The 18997-nt window shown below is 33.6% G+C and overlaps 1 protein-coding gene across 4 annotated transcripts in view; it reads right to left on the reverse strand.

Moving 5' to 3' along the window:
* DIAPH3 (diaphanous related formin 3) overlaps positions 1-18997 on the reverse strand; it is a 547054-nt gene that overhangs the window by 156819 nt on the left and 371238 nt on the right. For all 4 annotated transcript variants that reach the window (XM_060287828.1, XM_060287826.1, XM_030830361.2 and 1 more), the window contains one exon: positions 11506-11641. In XM_060287828.1, the coding sequence (XP_060143811.1) occupies positions 11506-11641 (136 nt within the window). The remainder of the gene's footprint in view (positions 1-11505; positions 11642-18997) is intronic.

Here is an 18997-nt window from a genome sequence, read left to right on the forward strand (position 1 = left end):
AGCCACAGACAATAGGTAAAGAAATGAGTGTGTCTATTTTCCAACAAAACTTTACTTATAAAAAGAGGTGCAGGCTGATTTGGCTCAAGGGCTGTAGTTTGATCTACATTTTTACTTTACATATAAATAACAATATGCTCAACTGAACACAAAATGGAAGAGATGTCTTTCAGCCAATTAAATATGTATCATTTGTTTGGCAAATCTTCTGACTGCCTTCCATGGTATTTACTACGTGCACACAGTGTGCTAAGTCCTACGAGAAGAACGCATAAGGCCATATTCTTGAAAAATGCACAAACTATTAGAAGCACAGGACTAAAGCAAATAAAATGAGGATAACCAAATATTCTACACATAATTTATATGGCAAGACTATAATGGTTTATAAAAAATAGACTATTATCAAGAGCAAATGTTAGGAGAAGACTTTTTGGAGAATGCAAGAATTGTTAAATCACATTTTGTTAGATTCAGTCAGTTAAGAATTAGAGAAAAGGTATTTATGGGAGAGAGAACATCAGAAATAAATTCAGAGAAGTAGGAATAACTATGCCAGAGGTACACTGGATAGTATAACCAGTTCAACAGAGACAGAGGACAGTCACTGAGAATTTCAAGTTCATGGTCTCTTATCTGTAACCTCTTCAGTCAGATATTTCAGAATTGAAGTTTTTCAGACTGCAGAAAGGTCAAAAAGGTGTATATGCCGTAAAATCATAATACACCCAGAGCAACTTAGAGCAGCATCCTCTAATTAAAAATTTTATTATTTCTGCAGCATGAATATTCACATTTGATGGAACCTCTTATCAGTTCAGGTCAGATTTGGCATCAGATCAGTTTGGACACTAAAGTTACTTTAAAAATTTTGGTTTTCAGAGCATCCTGCATTTTTGAATTATAAAAGGGGATGTAGACATATTTAACTGCTTGAAGGACCTAAGAAATTCTGTTTTGGTTGCAATTTTGTCTGATTGTTTGCTATAGTTTTTTTGACTAGCATACACACACACACACACACACACACACACACACATATATAACAATTGGAAAAAAGGTAAAATTTATACCATCCCTGGTACGTGTGTGTGTGTATATATATATATTACACACACACACACGTATGTATATACATACACACATATACATACATATACGTGTATACATATGTATGTACATACATATGTGCATATATATATGTGTGTGTGTATATATATAGTGTAAAGTGTTGGGTTGGACTCTATTAAGGTAACAACCAGGTTCAAAAGTCTATCTTCTATGGATCTAAAACAATTGGAGGTTTATGGAGGCCTCTGTTTCTCAGGGTAAATGCTAAAAACAGAGGTTTAAAAAATGTTTAAAGGGAATACATTAGATTACAGAAACAAGATAAGTCTGTTAAAAGACAAAGAGATTTGTGATTATGTCTGAAATAAGATAACATTCAATGTCTATCTCTGAAATTGAAGAGAACAACTTCCCATCAAATACAAATAATAATTCCACTCAGAACTGGCAATCTGACTTGGAAGGGCTCATGGTGACAACAATCCACTGGCTTGGAAAGTGTACACTGTGTAAATAACTACTGATTAGGGAGACAGTTATCTAAGGAGTACTCAATGTTATACACAAAGAAGATGCTACTGTGATTGAGTTCTCAATTATAGTACAATAAGTGTAACTGATGTTATCAAAGTTATAGCATCTCCATATTGTAATAAGATCAGAATTACTGATTGATATGATTTCTGCCTAGAATATAAACAGGGTGAATCTAGGCTTAGTAACACAAAAATTTATGAATAAGTGATGTTAATATAAAGATTTCTTTGGTAAAATTCGTAAAAGAAATCTGTGCTATAAAGATTTAAATGATTTTCCCCCGATGATTGGCATTTAATCTCTCACTCCAAAACAAACCTAAACAACAAAAAACGGAGTCTATTTTCTACTTGGCATGTAGTTAATATTATATAATACTCATAAAAAGGGCAATGCAAATGATTTTTATTCATTTATTTATTTTTTGCGGTACGAGGGCCTCTCACTGTTGTGGCCTCTCCCGTTGCGGAGCACAGGCTCCGGACGCACAGGCTCAGCGGCCATGGCTCACGGGCCTAGCCGCTCCGCGGCATGTGGGATCTTCCCGGACCGGGGCACGAACCCGTGTCCCCTGCATCGGCAGGCGGACTCTCCACCACTGCGCCACCAGGGAAGCCCTGGTTTTTAAATATTGGATGAGCAGTAAACCAATCAGTGTGAGGATGTACCATAATGATGTTTAACAAAGAACTACACACATAGCTCAAAGTTAAAAAAAAAAAAAAAGAATCAAGGTTTCAAGATATGTTGTGCTAGAGAAGTCTGAGAGCCTCTTCTCCTAATTTCTCTTCTCTGGGGCATTTTGGAAGGAGAGAAAATGGTATGTGAGCCTTGCACAGCTACACAGAGAAGCCATCTATGAGTGCACACAAAAGCTATTCTCTAAATGAGTTTCCACAAATTGAAGCTGTGTTTTCCAGTGAGAGACTCCTGCACACAAATGAAAACCTGTATAACTATTAGTGAGACTCTCTAGGAAAAGTCTCCCACCAGACACCCCTTGATACTATTCATGGGGTCTCAGTCTCTTAATACCATCAGAAAAAGAAAATGTCACATGGTAGAGATGGGGGGTGGAGACGGGGTGTCTCAGGGCATTTGTGCTCCAGTAAAGCACACTAAGGTGTTTGTGCCCTTTCAAAAATACTATACTGCAAGTTCCCTGGGTCCTTAACTTCTAACGTGGGTCAAACAGTGAAAATACTGAAGACAGTTTCACCCCTTTCAGAGCTGTTGAGCTCTGGGCCCAGAACTATTTAGACTATTGAAAAATCCCTCCTTCAAGAGGGGCAGGGTAGGGCAGAAGACCTAAATAGACATTTCTCCAAAGAAGACATACAGATGGCTAAGAGGCGTATGAAAATATGCTCAACGTCACTAATCATTAGAGAAATGCAAATCAAAACTACAATGAGGTATCACCTCACACTGGTCAGAATGGGCATCATCAGAAAATCTACAAACAACAAATGCTGGAGAGGGTTTAGAGAAAAGGGAACCCTCTTGCACTGTTGGTGGGAATGTAAATTGATACAGCCACTATGGAGAACAGTATGGAGGTTCTTTAAAAAGCTAAAAATAGAATTACCATATGACCCAGCAATCCCACTACTGGGCATATACCCAGAGAAAACCATAATTCAAAAAGACACACATGCCCCAATGTTCACTGCAGCACTATTTACAATAGCCAGGTCATGGAAGCAACCTAAATGTCCATTGACAGATGAATGGGTAAAGAAGATGTGGTATATATATACAATGGAATATTACTCAGCCATAAAAAGGAACGAAATTGGATCATTGGCAGAGACGTGGATGGACCTAGAGACTGTCATACAGAGTGAAGTAACTCAGAAAGAGAAAAACAAATATATTAATGCATGTATGTGGAATCTAGAAAAATGGTACAGATGAACCAGTTTGCAAGGCAGAAATAGAGTCAAAGATGTAGAGAACAAATGTATGGATGCAAAGGGGGGAAAGTGGGGTGAGGGTGGGGGGATAAATTGGGAGATTGGGATTGACATATATACACTAATATGTATAAAATAGATAACTAATAAGAACCTACTATGTAAAAAAATAAATAAAATAAAATTCAAAAAGAAAAAGATACAAATGAACTTATTTACAAAATCGAAACAGACTCACAGACTTCAAAAACAAGCTATGGTTACAAAGGGGAAATGTGGGGTGGGGGGAGGGATAAATTAGTAATTTGGGATTATATATACACACTACCGTATATAAAATAGATAATCAACAAGGACCTACTGTATGGCACAGGGAGCTCTAGTCAATATTCTGTAATAACCTATATGGGAAAAGAATCTGAAAAATAATGGATATATGTATATGTATAACTGAATCACCTTGTTGTACACCTGAAACTAACACAACATTATAAATCAACTATACTCCAATATAAAATAAAAATTAAAAAAATTAAACCTCTTGTAAATCATGTATACTTCAATAAAAAAAAAGAAAAAGTGGGGCAGGGAGGTGCTAGTTCTAGGCATTGGGATATACAAATCTTTGGATAAGCAGAAGAATCAAAGTAGAATCTGAAGCATTTGGAAAGCATTCCTAATTGGCAATTCTCTCAAAACTTCCCAAGACAGAGGAAGAGGCTATCTAGTTTAAAACCATTGATATGGCACTAAAGAGATAGTTGTCCCTCTCACAGGTTTTAAGGGAAGACAATTCTCAACAAACGTATACAATACATAGGTATAGTCTAGTGCCAGTCACCAATTACCAAAATTGTTTTGGTCCCTATTTTCTGCATTATGGTTAAGTCATCAGTGGTAAAGGAATAACAGCACAATAGTTAAAATACGACTTCTGGGACTATCACATTAAGTGAAGTAAGTCAGATGGAGAGAGAAAAGTATATCACTTAGAGATGAAATCTAAAAAAATAATATAAATCAACTTATTTACAAAACAGAAACAAACTCACAGACATAGAAAACAAACTTATCGTTACCACAGGGGAAAGGAGAAGGGGGAGGGATAAATTAGCATTATGGAACTAACAGCTACACACCACTATATATAAAATAGATAAATAATAAGGATTTACTGTATAGCACAGGGAACTATATTCAATATCTTGTATTAACCTATCATGAAAAAGAATCTAAAGCTGTACACCTGAAATAACACAATATTGTAAATCAACCATAGTTCAATTAAAAAAATTTAAAGAACTAAAAATAAAAACATGACCTCTGGTCAGAAAACATGAGTCTTGGCTTCACTTCTTGCTAAAACTGTGACCATGTACAAAAGGAATTAACTGACTCTTTGATAAAAATAGTCTTCTAAGATCACTGCAACTATTACATGCAATAATGAACACATACAGAGCCTGGCAAATATGTGATACATAAAATGGTGGTGGTAGTGGTAATGATAGCAGTAGTAGTGGGTGTTGTTGCTTTTATTATTATTATTATTATTATTCCTTAAAAGATGAAGGTAAGAAAAGAGAAATAATCAATGCCAATGCAATCTAATTTATTTATTCTTCTAAGTAGAGAAATAATTAAAACTGTTTGATATGCATAAATGGCCAAAAGATGCTAAAAAACTGAAAACACTACTCTATAAAACTAGAATGTATGCAATTATGGAAAATAATCTAAGTTTTACGATATATGTAGAGGACACGGTAATTGTCAAGACTTTGAAAGCAAGTACACACATTAATTGCATAACTTTGAGACTGGCAGAGACATTCCCAAGTAGTATTTCTGTAATATGTACTTCCTCTAAAATGGAGGCCTAATTGCTTAGTTATTCTAAATTGCAGAATGGAAAACAAAGGAGCAGTTTTGGCCATGTAGGTAAACAACAGATTTCTAAAAGCTAATTATCTCTTTATTTAATAGACTGAAGTTGTACCAAATGAGACATTTAAGTCTAATAAATAATAAACAAATTGTAACCTAAAGACTAAAATATAGAAGCTGCTCATACAGTTTTTATTGCTCCATTAAATAAGCTCTTATTTACTTCCTTCACAAAACATAATTATACAACACTGGGTCCATTTCAAGACCATTCTGATGTGCTATTTAAAAATTAAGTGAATCAACTTACATACTCAGGAAGTCTTAAAGCATAATATTTGAATTCTATTATCAAACACCCTATTCATTTCCATGATTAAGAAACAGAAGTGCAGCTTTGAAAAAGTTGTACATAATCACATAAAATCACTATTTGTCTTACTAGAAATGATCACACATAAGGATAGCTACACACTTTAAATAAATTTCACTGTCTACACTTTAATTTCTACATCAGATGTTTAATACTTTCAGTATCTTCTAAATAAAAATAATTCAAATTTAAACATCAACCTCAGAGAATGTATTCAAAATTCAACCAATTAAACAAGGACATCATGAAAATGTAGTTAATTTGCTTGTTTGTTTAATGTAATACCAAATCATTCAACAGAAATAACCACAACTGCATATGTGAATATTTAAGAGACCTCCAGGCTCATCATTTTTAAAGAAAACAAAAATGAGACAAATGACCTTTTAATGCCATTACATAATACAAGATGCTGTGCTTCTTAGTTTTGCTGCTCAAAAGGATTTTTAATGCTTCATTTTTCTTCTTAGGGAAACAGCCCACCATCCCATGTTTATATTCATTCTACTAACAAAAATAAGATTCTGAAATGATAGTGATAATAAATAGTAGACTTGAAAATAGTTGCTTGCTGTCTTGCCAAGGGCAAGTAGTGATTTATGATGGATAAGAAAAGCAGGGATTGAATTTACTCTACTGCCTCGGGTGATGGTACAAGAGTTTGTACATCTGTGAAAAAACACAGTTCTTATTTGCATGGTGAAAATACTAAAGTCATGAAAATATACGGAAGGAAGCTTCCTGTGGGTTTAGGGTAGGGTTATGTGAAGATTTTTCTCCTTCTCTATCATTCAGGGGTATGTGTTCTACATACAGAAATAAGAAAAAAACAAGAAGTTCCTGGTCCAGAGAGGTGGCAAAACACTACTATATGTATATATATAACGGATTCATTTTGTTGTGAAGCTGAAACTAACATACCATTGTAAAGCAATTATACTCCAATAAAGATAAAAAAAAATAAATAAATAAATAAATTGAACAATTTGCCCTTCTACATTCTTTTGAAAAAAGGAAAGCCAGGGCAACAACTTCTACAAAGATTAGAGCAATACCATATTCTGTATGAAAATATAACACCCAGAAAGAAAAATAATATAAAGTTTTAGCTGATCCTCACAATAAGATGTTTAAAAAATTCCTACTATTAGCATATATAGCATAGTAAATATACAGGAGACTGGTTATCCTATCAGTTTATAAGGAGTTTTAAAACCAATATTTTAAATGAATAAGTTTGATATACATTAATATTCTCTTTAGTTCTGAAGACCAAATTTCATCCCCAGCACACACCAACACAGCCAGTCTCTATTTTCATCTCATTATCCTGTCTTACCTTACTTCTCATAACTTTTTATAATCTGAAATTATCTTACATATGTGGTTGTCTGATTCACTCATTATAATTATAAACTTCATCACAGCAGAAACCTTATTTATCCTTATTTACCACTGCAATCACAGCACATAGGAAAAAAAAACTGTTGATGAATGAAAGAAACAAAAGTGGCCTAGCTATTAATTTTTTCTATACCAATAAAATAATAATGGAAGACCATAGCAATTATATTTTTCATAATAATACAATGTATTGACGAAAAGCATGTTCTACATCTAATATGGAAAGAAAAAGGTGACTTCATATTTGTACTATTTTTAAATATGAAAAAAGGTATCAACAAATAGTAATAATATATTTGATTCTTATATGACTTACTTGGCTATAACCACTACATTAATACTGAGACTGAATATTTTGTTTTTCTATGCTAATAATCATGTTATGGTTAAAGGAAAATTAAAGACCATTCAGAATAATCATCATTTACTGGGATTTTAGAAGAGGTCTTTTACTTCGGTGAGAAAATTATATATTTAGGTGCTACGAAATTTGGGATATAGCCCTAAATTCTTTAAAATTCTACAGTACAGGAAAATAATTCAAAGTTGATTTCCAAAATTTTCAAAAGAACTGCATCATAGCTTTCTGTTGTATCAAATGCTGTATGATCTTTTATCAAATGATTGATTAAATCTATTAAAATATTCACATAATATATAGTATTAAAGTATTTATTTAATATTGTTTATATAAATCAATGTTAGCCAGACTATCCTTTGAAGAATACTCTCCCGGAAAATGTCAAAATGTATGGTACATATGGACCTCTGCATATAAAGGCTTTGGGAGCTCCCATCAAGTGAGAGCCTTACATTTATTTGAAACCCATCTACGATAATTTCCAGACCATGTTTGGGAAGAGATAGTATAGAAAAATCTCATAAAATAATCCAATAGGTCGAATAAGATGAGCTCCAATTTACAAAAGATGTAACAGAAAACTTTCCTTAAATTTATTTGAAAAATCAAAAATATTCAAATTTATTTTAATAATTAAGAATAGAAAAGTAACAACCTCAACATAAAATTACCTATCTGAAAACAAAATAAACCAGCTATTAGCCATAATTGATCATCAAATTTTAGAACAGTTTTGATAGAATTCAGAAACAGACCCTGGTAAATTAAAAATTATACACCAAATATATGAATGATTAAGAAAGAATTACAAGTAAATGGAGCAGAATAGTATTATGAATAACTTAAACTAAAAAAAGATTGAAGCAGAATATGAAATTGCTGAAGGGATGATTTTCTAAACCTAAAGGTGATAGAAAAAAATCACAAAAACAACGATTATAATAAAACATTACATAAAAAGGAACACATGTCAAGATATAAAAATAAAAAGCCAAATTGAGAAAATCTATTTAAAAGGTAAATATTGATGCATAATAAACTAACACATAAATCAATTAGGAAAAAGACTAAGACAACACAATTCACCAAGGAGGATATACAAATGTACCATAAACACTGAAAAAATGTCCAGATTCAGTAATATTCAAAGAAATGCAACTGAAGATAATAAAATACAACTTTTTAATCTATTAAATTAACAAAAACCTTAAAAAATGAGAATACTCAACTAAGACACATTCATAAACTAACTAAATGTTAAAAGTTGGTGAAATTAGAATAATACTTCTGGAAATCAATTTGGTAACATGCACCAAAAGTCTTAAAAATATTTACCCTTTTCTATTCCATATTCTAATAATTACAAATATTTTCAATTAGTTATAAATAAATAAATATCACACTGAAAAGTTGGAAATAACTATTGTTCTATGACCTCACATTGACAAATGCAACATGGTATATCCAGTGGAGGCAACGACATAGATATTACAAATTACAAATTAAAAATCACAAGTTATGTAAAACATGAAACATTCAGGAAGTTCAGCAAGGTAATGTGAGACACTAAACTCACGTTGTTAAAAGGTACAAGCTTTTAAAACTGAAGGAAAAATGTGTCAAAATATTAACAGTGATTCTTTGGATTATGGATAATGGTCTTTGATCCAATACTTTTTAGGTGATTTTCTATAACATGAAAATACTATTTTCAAATTGGAAAATAAAATAAACTTAATTATCTTTAAAAATGAAAACTTCCTTCAGGAGAAATAGAAATTTAAATAAAAACATTATTAAGATTACATTGGATGTGAGGTTTCATTAAAATTTTTGCTTCCTGTCAGGTTTCAACTTTCCAGACTGATTGCTAAAAAGGCTCTGTGTGACAGACCCCTAGGTAAAACCCACAAACAGTACACAGCCAATCTGCCATCAAGTAACCCATCTAGATGACTTGTTAACCAACACAAAATGAGCTAATGTTCAAATATCAGAATGTCTGGTAAATTAGGCAGTAATACATTATTTTAAAAAGGTGTCCAGAAGTTTCTTTTAAAAATCAGTGCTAAGTTTTCCTGATCTCCATTTTGTTAACACTTTAAGATACTTCTGAGAACACTTCCTGAATTTCAAATGTACTCCTGTGAACAAGAAATTGTGCTTGGATAATTTTTTCCCCTAGAAGAAACATGTACAATACATTAAGATACTCAGCTTGCTTTATTAAAGATAAAATATGCCTGTAAAAGTGAAAGTAAAGAAGGCAAAAAAGGCATCTCGGTTTACCCCAGGGAAACCTTAGGTGAATTTGCAGCCCTGAGTTGTAAACTATGGTAATTGAGCAGTGAAGCTGATGGATTTTTAAAGTTTTCTGCAATCCTTAGTGGCTTGGAGGTGGAAGAGACAGAATTTTGAGAGGGTAAAAATATAACTACAATTTACTTAATTCTTTTGCTTCTAACTTAGTGGTAACTTTTAGCTTTAGAAAATATACATATACGTCTCTGTAAAACAGTAGTTTTTCTACGTTTTCTTTTAAATTTTTAAAAGAACTTTTTTTTTTTTTTTTTTTTTTTTTTGCTGTATGCGGGTCTCTCACTGTTGTGGCCTCTCCCGTTGCGGAGCACAGGCTCCGGACGCACAGGCTCAGCGGCCATGGCTCACGGGCCCAGCCGCTCCGCGGCATGTGGGATCCTCCCAGACCGGGGCACGAACCCGTGTGCCCTGCATCAGCAGTAGGACTCCCAACCACTGCACCACCAGAGAAGCCCCCAAGAACGTTTTAATAAAGAAAATTTCAGGCACTGCCCTGGTGGCGCAGTGGATAAGAATCCACCTGCCAATGCAGGGGACACAGGTTCAATCCCTAGTCCAGGAAGATCCCACATGCCACACAGCAACTAAGCCAGTGCGCCACAACTACTCAGCCTGCACGCTAGAGCCCGTGAGCCACAACTACTGAGCTCATGTACCACAACTACTGAAGCCCGCGTGCCTAGAGCCCGTGCTCCACAACAAGAGAAGCCACCGCACTGCAACGAAGAATAGCCCCCACTCGCAGCAACTAGAGAAAGCCTGTGCACAGCAACAAAGACCCAACACAGCCAAAAATAAATAAACAAAATAATTTTTAAAAAAAACAGAAAATTTCAAAATACAAAGGTAGAGAAAATGGTATCGTGAACACATCCAACCCTCCAAGTACCCATCACCCAACTTTACCATGTAATATTTACAGCCAATCTTGTGTCATCTATACACCTGCCTACTTTCCAGTCATGCTAGGCTATTTTGACTGAAATCCCAGATATAATATCTTTTCATCTATAAACTTTCAGTACGAGTCTCTAAAAGAGACTTTAAAACATATTCACAACAAAGTTGTCACGTCTACAAGAAAAAATAAAGTATTGAAATTTTTCAGACTACTTTTTTCTACATTTGTTTGGATCAGAGTATATACAAGTTTCATTTATTACAATTAGTCGATATGTCTCTTTAAGTCTCTTTTAATCAGTAAGTTTCCCCTCCATCATATTTTCCCCTTCCTTAAGAGTATTTTGTTAAAGAAAACAGGTTACTTGTCCCAGAGAATTTCCCACAGTTTCCTATAGTTAATTTATTCACTGACATAAATTCTTGCAGATTGGTTATTTAAGTAGTAGCCAAAGAACTGGTTATTTAAGTAGTTGCCAAAGAACTGCTAATATAATGGAACTACAATAGTACACCAGAGGACCAAAATCACCTATGACCAATATCAGAATTAAAACACTACTTGTTAGTAAACTAAAGTGGGGAAAGCCCATAAAAGAAAGAATTGCTCTACTGTTTAGCTATACAAATAAGCAATCTTGTCTTCCTTTTTCACAGAAGTATATTAAACTGCTGATAAAGTAAGCCATATTAATCTTGGTGTACACAGTATAAATAGCAAATTTGATAGTACTCACCAGTCTTCATTTCTAATAGGCGCTTTTTCTTTCGTTGGCGTTCAAGTCTTTCCTTCTCTGCCAATTCTTTGGCTATCCTGGCACGTTTTTCTTTTTCCTCTGCTTCTCTTTTTTTGAAATTGTCCTTCATTGCTTGCTATTACAAACAAATTTTGGAAAATGATCAATATTAACCACAGGGATTCCACAAAGAAAATGGAAAATTATTAATCTGTAGAATTGTGATTAAATGTCCTTTAAGTAATGGCTACTTCTTATATTAGTAACACAATCTTTTAAAATATTAGCACATGAACCTTTGTTAAATGTGTTATGTATGTAAAAATACAACTGTTATGTTTAAAACACCTGCATGTTAGTGAAATCAACTAAGAGAAGGAAGACAGAAACTAAAGATAAAAGAGCATTTAATTTACAAATCAAAACCGTTTTCCTATACATACTTCCAAAAGAGTGTCTAGAATATGTATTAGTCTCCCGTACCTCCTCTGCTAATTAAACTATTGAGTACGAGAAAAATAATCACGGAAGAAATGATAGAAAAGAGCTGAAATTTTGTAATGGCTACCTTATATTACAAACCATTATATAACAATTTCTTTCATACAGAGAGAAGTGTCATAAGGATGACTAAAGAAATATTTAGCATTTCAAAGTCAGGTCCTCTGACTGTTCATCAAAACCAATAATGACATGTGAACCATAAGAAGATCTCAATAGATATGTGATTAGTTACTTTCTTATTTTTTTAATTTTTATGCAAATCAAGAAATGCCACTCATGTGGCATTTGTGGGAATTAGCAGGTAATCACAGATTTTTCAAAGTGCCAACAAACAGCATGGCATAATATTACACTCTCCTGTGGAGACCATATTCTCAGGACCAATGAATCCAAACAGGTTATCTAATTGCTAGTTTATCACTAATAGAATTAAGTAGAAAAGTATATAATTAAACTTTAGCAAGTAGGTGGCATGTTATTTTGGGGGGAGGCTTTAATTTCTTCTTTACTATAATATTCTTCTTTTTTCTTTACCCTAGGGATAATGCAAGTTTTTCTTTAGAAATAAAATAAAAAACAAAATAAAGTATTATTGATCAAAACAATAAAAGGAAAATTGCAAAGAAAAAAGGAGGAATAAAAAGCACAGAATAAAGGGAGTATTAAACTCATCCATTCATCCATCCATGCAATAAACATTTACTGAGAGACTGAAGAGTAAATGGTACTAACCTAAAGACTTGGGAAATAGAGATATAGTTCTAAAACAAGTTTACATTCTGTGTGATAGGGTGGGACAGGAGGCAAAGACAGATGATAAACAATTAAAATCTTTAATAAATATAGTACTACAAAAAAATATTAAAAGAATGATGTGATAGAATGCCTGGACAGTTAACTTACATTAGTGGTCACATAAGGCCTCCCTTTCTGATTTGATTCAAGCTCAAAGTCAAGGACCTACCCAGATAATGATCTGGCAAAAAACAAATGCAAAGGCTGTTGGTGGGTTGGAGAGAAAAGAAAGAGGCCAGTATGGTGGTGTTAGATGAGGTCAGAAGATATGCTGGGGCCTGATCATTTAGGATCTTCTAGAACAAGATAGGGGGTTAGAGTTTCTTTCAAGGAAGTAGGAAACAACTAAAGACTTTCAAGTAAGAGAGTGCGCAACTAAGTACTCTAAGATACAAGTACTAATGAAGCACCTTTGTTCCACACTATTTTTTCAAAGATATTTATATAGTGAACACTCTTGGTAGAGGTAGTGTCTACCTCTTAAGCAAATGGATTTGTTTACTGTCCAGTATGATAAACTGGAGCAAAGATCAAATAGTCTTACTAATTCTGAAAAACGACTGGGTTCCCTAAATTCAGAATTTCCTTCCAGTAATACAAAGCACTATGTGTGTAGGTATTAAACCCAGCCCTCTTCACATTGCCCTGTGGGAACCTGAGATCAGTAATCTATGAAAATATTTACTCTAGCTATGACCAGTGCTGTAATAAACCATTCTTTGTTTCTGACCCCATGGTCTTTTGTCTTTACCAACATCTACGAAACTATGGAAATCATGAAACTTTGATAAATTCTCAGATTCTTCACAGTTCGTGACATATAGTAACACTAAATATTATTGCTAAGCTACGAAATACCAGCTGCAATAATACATATTTTAATATGCAATCCCTCCTTTCCTCAAAATGGAATCTGCATCCTCCATTCTGACTCAGAATGATTGTGTGCTTGTTCACTACACTGAAAGTAAGAGGCAGAAGCAAGACTTGAAAGCTATCTACAGTTTATATTTTTTCCACCATGTGGCTTCATATTGATGCAGCATACGTTAAGCACCAGCTATAAGACGACAGCTGCTAAAAAGTCAACATAAGTTAGGAAAAGTGAAGGCAACCTATAAAATGGACAACCATGAATAAATGGACAAATTCTTAGAAAGGTATAATTTCCTAAGACTGAAGCAGGAAGAATTAAAAAATATAAGCAGACCTATCACAAGTAATGAAATTGAAACCATAATTAAAAATCTTCCAACAAACAAAAGTCCAGGACCAGATGGCTTCACAGGCAAATTCTATCAAACTTTTAGAGAAGACCTAACACCGATCCTTCTCAAACTCTTCCGAAAAACTGCAGATGGAGAAACACTCCCAAATCCATTCTACAAAGCCACCATCACTCTGATACCAAAACCAGAAAAAGAAATCACAAAAAAAGAAAATTATAGAACAATATCACTGATGAACATAGATGCAAAAATTCTGAACAAAATACTAGCAAAAAGCACATTAAAAGGATCATACATCATGATCAAGTGGAATTTATCCCAGGGATGCAAGGATTCTTCAATATATGCAAATCAATCAAAGTGATATACCACATTAACAAATTAAGCAATAAAAACCGTATGATCATCTCAATAGATGCAGAAAAAGCTTTTGACAAAATTCAACACCCATTTATGATAAAAACTCTCCAGAAAGTGGGCATAGAGGGAACCTATCTAAATATAATAAAGGTCATATATGACAAACAAGCATCATACTCAATGGTGAAAAACTGAAAGCATTTCCTCTAAGATCAGGAAGAAGACAAGGATGTCCACTCTCACCACTATTATTCAACATGGTCTTGGAAGTCTGAGCCATGGCAATCAGAGAAGAAAAATAAATAAAAGGAAGACAAATTGGGAAAGAAGAAGTAAGACTATCACTGTTTGCCGATGACACGATATTATATATAGAAAATCCTAAAGATGACACCAGAAAACTACTAGAACTAATCAATGAATTTGGTAAGGTTGCACGATACTAAATTAATGCACAAAATCTCCGGCATTTCTATACACCAACAACGAAAAATCAGAAAGTGAAATTAAGGAAACACTCCCATTTACCATTACAACAAAAAGAATACAATATCTAGGAATAAACCTGCCTAAGGAGGCGAAAGACTTGTACTCAGAAAACTATAAAACACTGATGAAAGAAATCAAAGATGACATAAACAGATGGAGAAATATACCATGTTCTTGGACTGGAAGAATCAATATTGTGAAAATGACTATACTACCCAAAGCAATCTACAGATTCAATGCAATTCCTATCAAACTACTAATGGCATTCTTCACAAAATTAGAACAAAAAATTTTACAGTTCATGTGGAAACACAAAAGACCCCTAATAGCCAAAGCAATCTTGAGAAAGAAAAATGGAGCTGGAGGAATCAAGCTCCCCAACTTCAAACTATACCACAAAGCTACAGTAATACAGAATGGTACTGCTACAAAAACAGACATATAAATCAATGGTACAGCATAGAATGCCCAGAGATAAACCCACGCACATATGGGCACCTAATCTATGACAAAGGAGGCAAGAAAATACAATGGAGAAAAGACGGCCTCTTCAATAAGTGGTGCTGGGAAAACTGGACAGCTACACGTAAAAGAATGAAATTATAGCACTACATAACACCATACACAAAAATAAACTCCAAATGGATTAAAGACTTAAATGTAAGACCAGACACTATAAAACTCTTAGAGGAAAAACACTCTTTGACATAAACCACAGCAAGATCTTTTTTGACCCACCTCCTAGAGTAATGGAAATAAAAAGAAAAATAAACATATGGGACTTAATTAAACTTAAAAGCGTTTGCACAGCAAAGGAAACCAAAAACAAGACGAAAAGACAACCCGCAGAATGGGAGAAAATATTTGCAAATGAAATAAGAGACAAATGATTAAACTCCAAAATATACAAATAGCTCATGGAGCTCAATATCAAAAAAACAAACAATCCAGTTAAAAAATGGGCAGAAGACCTAAATAGACATTTCACCAACAAAGACATACAGTTGGCCAAGAGGCACATGAAAAGATGTTCAACATCACTAATTATTAGAGAAATGCAAATCAAAACTACAATGAGGTATCAACCTATGCAGGTCAGAACTGCCATTATCAAAAAATCTAGAAACAATAAATGCTGGAAAGGGTGTGGTGAAAAGGGAACCCTCTTGCACTGTTGGTGGGAATGTAAATTGATACAACCACTATGGAAAACATTATGGAGGTTCCTTAAAAAACTAAAAATAGAACTACCATATGACCCAGCAATCCCAGTACTGGGCACATATCCTGAGAAAACCATAATTCAAAAAGAGACATGTACCACAATGTTCATTGAATCACTATTTACAATAGCCAGGACATGGAAGCAACCTAAGTGTCCATCGACAGATGAATGGATAAAGAAGATGTGGCATATATATATATATATATATACAAGGGAATATTACTCAGCCATAAAAAGAAATGAAATTGAGTTATTTGTAGTGAGGTGGATGGACCTAGAGTCTGCCATACAGAGTGAAGTAAGTCAGAGAGAGAAAAACAAATACTGTAGGCTAACACATATATATGGAATCTAAAAAACAAACAAACAATAAAACATGGTATTGATGAACCTAATAGTAAGGCAGCAATAAAGAGGTAAACATAGAAAAAGGACTTGAGGACATGGGGTGGGAGGGTGAAGCTGGAGCGAAGTGAGAGTAGCATAGACATATATACACTACCGAATGGAAAACAGTTGGCTGGTGGAAAGCAGCAGCATAGCACAGGGAGATAGGCTCAGCTCGGTGCTTTGTGATGACCTAGAGGGTGAGAGAGGGAGGAGCGGAGGGAGGCTTAAGAGGGAGGGGATATGGGGACATGTATATGCATATGGCTGATTAGTTTTGTTGTGCAACAGAAACTAACACAGTATTGTGAAGCAATTATATTCCAATAAAGATCTATTAAAAAAAAAAGACATGTGGTTTCACAGACAAGTGTGTATATCTGTATGTGTGTGTGCATGTGCACCTGTGTATGTATGTATAAGGGAGATGGGAAAGGAAAGGTGGATTGTGGAGGACAAAGGTTAGGCAAATATTTGGGAATCAAAGCTTATTTCTTGTTTGAGGGAAATGAGTAAGAGGAACGGGTAATAGATAAAAAATATATCATGTAGCTTATTTTTCAAACTTATTAAAGCATACAATTTCCAGATGTGAATTTTCTACTTTAATGACTGGATGCATTTCAATGAGAACATTGAATAGATCACCTATTACCAGATATAATTGCCACACCCTTTTAATATTCCATTGGGCAATAAAAAGTCAAATTTACTTCTTAGGATCTAGAAAAATAATGTTTCCCTTTAGAAATAAGGTCTGAAGTAGTTCTTAAAGCTATTCTGTTTTATGGAAAATGCACTACAGAGTTTCATTTAAAAGCCTATCTCATTGAAAACATATCTTATTCTAACATTATAACTATTAGAAGAATTTTAGCTGGAAAAATACCAACAGATAGCACAGAAATAGGCAGTTAGTCTGAAAATACTATCTCAGTTCAATTAGTAATTTGGAGTTTTCTTTTATTCTAAATTTTGAGAAGTAAAAGCAGCCTAAAACAGAAAAGTTTAGAAAACCGCATTATTCTAGATATAATTGCCTCTTAGTTACTTCAATTCTAAAATTTGAAGCCAGAAAGGAAAGTTACGGGTGAACCATATACATAGTTATCTATAAGACAACAATTTCTTTTTTAATCAACTTATTCTTGACCTGGTTTTCCATATAGTCAGTTGGTAAATAAATTGCCCTGCCACTAAGTACTTTCATCTATGTAAAGCCAAAAGAAATTCTTTGAGTGCTTGCAGAACTTCCAGACACACCCTGGTACATGCTCTTGTCTGAAAGATCTATGGGCTTACCAGTCTAGAGGATTTTAAAACGTCAGTCACATTTTGACTGTTCACTTCAAAGGTATAACCAATAATTTACCTGGGTTCCTAAGGCTCACGTGCTTTTTATGGTAATAGAAAATTCTAAAATATCTCTAAAAAATACAGAGGTATATTAATAAATGTACATACAAAAATATATAGATATATGTTAACAAATACACGTGTCTGTATGTGTTCATGTCTGTGTATTTTGGAAGAAAATAAAATACACCAGTTCACAATTGTTTTCCTCCTATAGTTTGTTTTCTACATAACTAAATGTAATAACAAGAACTTTCCCACAACTAGTTTAAATACACATTATAGCATTATACAACACATTTTCTCTCAGAGAAAGCAAAATAAACCAAAGTCAGTAAATTTAAATGACTGTGTGTATGTGTATGTATGTAAAATTTAGAAGTCTAAAATTTAGAGTATAATCCTCCAGAAATCGTGGCTATTATCATAAATGTTATCTTTGAGTTTTTTATATTTGCATTATCCTTTATTATAAACTTCTATGACTTGCTTTTTTCACTCTACATTTCTAAGATTCATCCATATTTTTATGTATAACTTGTGTTTTATTATTTATTCTCCTATCAGTGGGATTTGGGTTGTTTCCAATTTGGGGCTATGATGAACCATGCAGTTACAAACATTTTTGTATGTTTCCCTGTGTATATGTGTAAGAGTTTTTCTTAATGGCAGGTCTCATTGGCTCTTAGATCTGTTTAGAAATTGTTGAAAGATACTCTTTAAGTGAAAGAGAACAGAACATTTTAGAACATAACATAAGCAGTGAGGATAAGTATTGCTTGTTTCTGTTCAAAAAATATATAAATATAAGAGTTCTGGGTCCCATTATAAAATATTATTTTACAATGTGGGTTAGGGTCAAATACTTTGAAAGCCACTGCTTTCTAGGATAGGAACACAACTGATGAATGAAAGGATAGGGTTGTCTTCAGTCTCACTAGGTGATGTGAAAGTGTTTTCAAAGTGCTTGAGCCAAAGTACACCCCCACCGTCAGTACATAATCAAAGCCTACATACTCACCAAGACTGTTATCATCAGTTTTTACCTATATGGAAGGTATATAATAGTATCACATCATGCTTTTAACTTGTATATCTATGTTATTAATTTAAGTATTTTCTCACATGTTTATAAAATATTTGTATT

Source organism: Globicephala melas, chromosome 18 (genome assembly GCF_963455315.2).
Source record: "Globicephala melas chromosome 18, mGloMel1.2, whole genome shotgun sequence".
Classification (NCBI taxonomy): Eukaryota; Metazoa; Chordata; class Mammalia; order Artiodactyla; family Delphinidae; genus Globicephala; species Globicephala melas.